Source organism: Panthera pardus, unplaced genomic scaffold, assembly GCF_024362965.1.
Source record: "Panthera pardus isolate Hobbes unplaced genomic scaffold, ASM2436296v1 HiC_scaffold_6, whole genome shotgun sequence".
Taxonomy (NCBI): Eukaryota; Metazoa; Chordata; class Mammalia; order Carnivora; family Felidae; genus Panthera; species Panthera pardus.
The window spans coordinates 51,326,816-51,332,815 of NW_026526991.1; the positions used below are offsets into that span (position 1 = coordinate 51,326,816).

Below are 6,000 nucleotides of genomic sequence, written 5' to 3' on the forward strand. Positions count from 1 at the left end.
AAGAGAGTACCAGCTAGAGAAGAACAGAGGGTTGAAGAACAACATTTCCAGGGTGGCAGAGATTTTAGCATTTTTATACGATGAGAAAGGGACAAGCGGAGAGTGAGATTTTTAAATTATGCCTCGTACTTAAACTTAGTATAAAGTTACCCATAATACAAGGTTAAGGGAAAAAGACAAGTTGCAGGCTAGGTATAGTATGATATCACTTAAGATAAAATTCAGACTCCTTTCCAAGGCCCTCAAGGCCTTTAGGTCCTTTATGACTGGCCCCTGCCTAGTTCTGACTTCATCATATGCCATTCTCATTCATTATACCCTAGCCACACTGGCCATTCTCTTCTGTTGCTTCAACTTGCCAAGCTGGTTTTTGCCCCAAGAGTCCTGCACTGGCTGTTATTTCTTCCTGGAGTGTTTTGCTCCCTGTCAACAGCTAGTTCCTTCAAGTCATTCAGATTTCAATTCAAACATCACCTCTTTTGAGAGGCCTGCTCACCTGTATGTAATATTACATATCCCTCTACCCCAGGCAAAGTTACTATCATAAACTTGTGTTAGCAATCGTCACTCTCTTAAATTCATATTTACTTGCCCATCTTCCCCCCCCCAGAATGCTTAAAATAGTGCTTGGCACATAGTAGGCACTCTAGAATGAAAATGTACACAAACACATATATATATGAATGTAGGTGTTTACATGAAAAGCACTAAGAAAGTTTTGAAAGGCATTATTTGAACTTATTTATACCAGGGGTAAGTGGGAGACTAGAAGGATACATATACCTACTATCTATTCATTTTTTGCTTCATAGATCCCTATCCAAAATTTCTAAATCATAAATGTTTCAAAAATCATGTCTTTTATAATTGAAAACAATTTTTAAATAATGACCACATGTACCTAAGATAGTGTATTCTGCATTTCCATTTTCTTTTGCTGGGTTGTCATGATCTAATCTCACTGTAGACTGATCCTTGAATCGTTCTGGTAGGACAGTTCAAAGTTAGAATCTTAAACCTTAGAGCTACAAAGAATTTAGAGATCATCTAATCCAACCCCCTCATTTTACAGATGAGGAAGAAGAGACTCATAGTAATTTAATTAATAAAAGTAATTTAATAAAACTAGGATATTGATAAAAATTTTCAAAGACCAAATGATTAAGAACTATTTAAAAGGCTAATAATCTATTACATGTTGTACATAATTTAAATGACAGCTAATAAAAGCTTACTAAAGCTTATTCTCATATATAACCTACAATCTTCCGGTGAAATTATTACTCAAAGTAAAAGTATTTCCTCAAGCACACTATTTGACCAATGAACCCTATGGTTAAGCATTGGTTAACCATTATACTCATGACAAAAGACTCAGAACACATAAACATAGGGAGTGAAAATCATTCACCGTTAGGTGTGCAAACTAACTGAATTAGCAGGCATTTCTTTCCACTATATATTATACAGTAAGTCCAATATATAACACATATATAGTACATTTAAGGATTCCCTAACGTTGATTCAAATTTCTGTATCAATGTCTACAGTGTATTTTAGTGGAAGTTAATGAAAATTACATGTTGAATAAGTAAATATACTACTAAATAATATTTGCAGAAACAATTTTGCTTTACATACATACTATAATTTACCAGAAATACAACGAATTTTATCTAAACTTTTGAATAATACCACTTTATGGTTGTTTAATAAACTATCTAATTTGATCCTCTTAACATCACCACAGACAGCAGAAATTATTACACCCATCTAATACAGACCTTGACTAAAGTCATGCGGACCAAGTCCTAGAACCCAGATCCTCTACCTCTTAATCACTGTTGTTTCCATCACCCAAACTACGTGACATTTACCATTCATTAAAACAAAAAACACTTTATAATTTCTTTCCTGTCATACTGGTGAAGGTGAGGGGGCTACTAAAACCCTAGCAGTCCTATCCTTTTCTATTCCATCTGAAATTTTAGTATCTAAGGAAACATTACTCATTCATCTTAACAGATGTGACAGTCACCTTAACTGAGAATTGTGCTCATCAGTAATTCTTTATGAAATCCTACCAATATTCAATTATTTTCTCAATCCTAATAAAAGTGCTCTCTTATTTAGAAAGCTCTCTACAAACAGCATCCAAAGTAGTGCTAAGAATACAGGCTTTACAGTTGAAAACAAAATCTGAAGGGCGCCTGGGTGGCTCAGTCAGTTAAGCATCCAACTCTTGATTGCAGCTCAGGTCATGATCTCGCGTTTTACGGGTTTGAGCCCCGTGTCAGGCTCTGGGCTGACGGTGCAGGGAATCCCTGCTTGGGATTCTCTCTCTTTCTCTCTGCCCCTCCCATGCATGCTCTCTCTCCCTCAAAATACATAAATTAACTTAAAAAAATAAATAAAATTTATTTAAAAAAAAAACTGAAGCCAAACCTTAGTACTATCACTCACTAGCTAGTCAGTCATTTCTTCCTTGCCTCACTGTCCTCATCTATAAAATCTGCATCTGTGATGTGTTGGGAAGATCAATTAGATAATATGTATAAAGTACTCAGAAAAAGGCCAGGTCATACAGTTAGCTATTAGAGAAACAGATACAAACAGGTACTGCTGATAATGTCATTTAATTTATATGCACTCCATTAGTTTAACTTCTAATATGACCTATTTCTTTTTCTCCCAAATTATCTGACACAGGAGACAATATATTACTCTTGCTCCCAGGGAACCAGTTAAAATGAGTGCTGGGTTTCAGTCCTCTTCTAACCCCTCTAATGAAGCAATATAGTAATAATCTGTTATTTGATGATCTTAGAAATGGCTATACACAAATCAAAGGTTACACTATTCTGACTCCTACTCTTTTTAAATCCGCTAACTGCATCATTCACTATTTTGAAACAAACAAAAAAAAACAATCGCAAGCCTGATTTTATAAATACCAATAATGATAAAGTGACTTCAAGTTGGATGAAAGGGACAGATTTCAGGAGGAGTGGGAGGGGGGCCCTAACATTAAGAAATTATATATTCAGCAGTCCATCGCACACTACATTTACTTTTCCCTCTTTTAATCTGCGTAGGCATCATTCTAATCAACATTAGCATCATTTTAGGATTAGGAAAGGGAAGCTCAAACTCGGGCTCGCTCCCCCTGGCTCAAGGTGCTGTAACCACTCTAACCTACAGGAGGGCTCTGGCTCAATTCAAGGCCTTTCTTATAATCTCTGCCAAGACAGCTCTCCTGTCCCCCTACAATGCTGTCTCCTCCTACTTCAGGTCTCACCTCACATAGTAGCTACCCTCCCCATCTCTAAATAGCATGTATCAATTACTCCATCCTTATTTCCTTCACAGAACACAAAATGATCTGTATTTATCTTCTTGTGTTGAAGAACAGATACTCTGACTTATCACTGCTGTGTTTAAGTGCTCAGCATAGATGATGCTGGCTTAATGAATGAATGAACACACCATACCTGCCTACAGTCCTTTAGCAAGTAAACGGCAGGGCCTAGAAACCAATAACGGAAAAATCTCACGGCCAACTCCAGCCCTGCCCTACCACCACTTTTTTCACTGGTGGGAAGGGGCATGCTCTGGGCTCAGCAATCAACTTAGAGTTGTGTCTTCCTACTTTCTATATTCATTCACTTTAAAGAAATTATAGAACTACCTAGATGTATAACTTCATACTACAAAGTATTTAACTGGAATTTCAGGAGATCTTACGTTACCTTGTAGAATCACAACTCAATTTGAAAAATCATCTCAAATGATTTGTGACATTTATGCATTTATGATGTCCCGTAACAATCAAAATACTTCAAAACTGTTCATTGGCATCTGCACACATAATTATCTAAGGCTAAAAGAGAATTTATGACCCACACATAAATGCATTTTGCTGACAAGCTGGCAATATTTCGTTTTACGAGAGGTGTTGAATTTCCCACTACATTATACAGAAAAATTGTAAAACCAGTCGTGGGATTCTCGTTCTGATCATGGTAACGTCCTTTCTTAGAGATGACACAAACGCACTCGATCTGCCGCGTGTCACTATTAATACATGTTCTTAAAGGCAGAAGTCACCTCGTGTAAAATGCCCAAGGCGGTGAGGGCAGACCACTAGCAACACCCCCTTTGTGACCTTACCCACAGGGTTTAATACTTACTGCTGAGTCCTCCATCCTCGGATACTCCTGTCCCTCTCATTCCTAGGTAAGTCAGTCCCAGTATTAGGAAAAATAAGCAGGCAGCAGTTAAGAGAAACATCGACAAGTAGTGGGCACTGAAACCCCCTGTAGGGGACACCTCCTCCCGTTTAAACTGCTGGAGAAGTTCCTCCTCGGGTTCGGAAAGCTTCGGTTTGTTGTATGCGTTTTTCAGGTAGGTGTGATTGGAGCCCGTATGATTGGAGTGATTGATCCTGAGTGAACTGGAGGCAGCCACCGCTGCACCGGGAGGGACGCTGTTGGAAAAAATCCTGGGGGAGTCCACACTGAAGGCCCCGCCGCCGATATGATTATTGGTTTTAAGGAGGGAGCCTGTGGACGAATCCAAGGTTGAGTCCATGTCGGTCAGTGGCGGGGGCAGGAGAGGGGCCAGTTTCTTAGCGGTGACACGGTACCTAGGAATGGGGCTAGAGTCCAGGGGATCACACCCTCCTCCCTGCTCCGCCGCCGCCGCCGACTCTTCGAGGTTTCGGCTCCTGTCTAGACTCCCCGCAGCCGCCGCCCTGTCATTCATCGGGATTCCTCCCCCTCCCTGAACTGAGGTCTCCAGCCGGCCGCCGGCCGATTTAGCAGTCAGCGAAGAGAGAGGCTTACTATGGCTCCGTCTGGGCCGATGCCGGGAAAGGGAGTCGTCCTTTAATACCTGTCTGCTGGAGGCCACGTCGTCGTCCTCCTCTTCCTCCGAGTCCGAATAGTTCTCCCGGCAGCTGTAAGGGAGAAGCCGGCTGCCATTCACCGTCCGGCTCGCCCACAGCGGCTCCTCGGCCTCTGGGTCCCTGTCCTCTCCGTCTTCCCCCTCCTCCTCCTCGTCCTCCGCGGCTGCATCTCTCGCCGATGGGGTCTGCAGCTCCGGAGCCGCCGGCCGCCGGGCCCCCCACCACGAGTGGGGCTTCCTTCTCTCGGCCGAGTTGCTGTTAGTCACCTCGCTGGCGGCCAGGGGCGCCGACGGCGGTTTGAGCCCGCGGTACTGGAGCGAAGCCCGGTCTTTCCTCCCGCCGCCGCCGCCGCCGCCGCCGCCGCCGGCCTGGTCCCGGGGACTGGCCTCCACGTCCGACTCGTCCGAGCTGAAGCCCAGCAGCACTTTGCTGCCAGCCGTGGGGGCGGCCAAGGCGCCCCCGGGCCCTCCCACGGGGCTCTCCGGGCCAGAGGCCGAGATTCGGCCCAGACCCCCAGGAGTCCGCAAGTAGGAGAGGTCGCCAGAGACCGGCCGGCCCCCCAGCCCCGCGGCCGCCGCCGGCGCTCCCGCCGCGGCGACCGCGGCAGCAGCCGTGTTATTGTTATTACTGTTCCGCGTCTTGTTGCCGCGGCCCCCGGACCGGTGCTGCTGCTGCTCTTCCTCTCGAAGCTTCTTCAGCTTCTTGAGGTAGACCGGGCGGGTGCTCTCCGTCACTGGGCCAGGAGACAGGCCGTAACGGCGGAGCTGAGAGAAAAGCTCCTCATCCGAGAGCTGCTGAGGCGCCGAAGCCGCTGCCGCCGCCATTTTCTCTCCAGGGTGTTTTACAAGCTCCGCGCTACCGGAAGTGACGCGCCGCCCTAGACCCTGAACTAGACCGGGCTGCGTCGCCCTCCCAGCGCCACGGACGCCTCGGCCAATGGGAGGCGCGGGAGGAGCTCACCTGAGCGGGAAAGGGCCACCTGAGCGGCGCGCGGCTCCCCCGGCGGAGAGTTTTTCTACTCCCTCACCTTGGGGTGCCGGTGCATTCTCCTCCTCCTTTCTGTCGCTTTCTCCTGCAGTTCTCTGTCCTGCCGT

General features: G+C 45.3%; 1 protein-coding gene across 1 annotated transcript in view; it reads right to left on the reverse strand.

Moving 5' to 3' along the window:
- The window catches only part of LEMD3 (LEM domain containing 3), a 65,069-nt gene extending 59,300 nt beyond the window's left edge, over window positions 1-5,769 (reverse strand). The window contains exon 1 of the mRNA XM_019455012.2: window positions 4,191-5,769. Within this exon, the coding sequence (XP_019310557.2) occupies window positions 4,191-5,730 (1,540 nt within the window). The 5' untranslated portion in view covers window positions 5,731-5,769. The remainder of the gene's footprint in view (window positions 1-4,190) is intronic.
- Window positions 5,770-6,000: the final 231 nt, after the last annotated feature.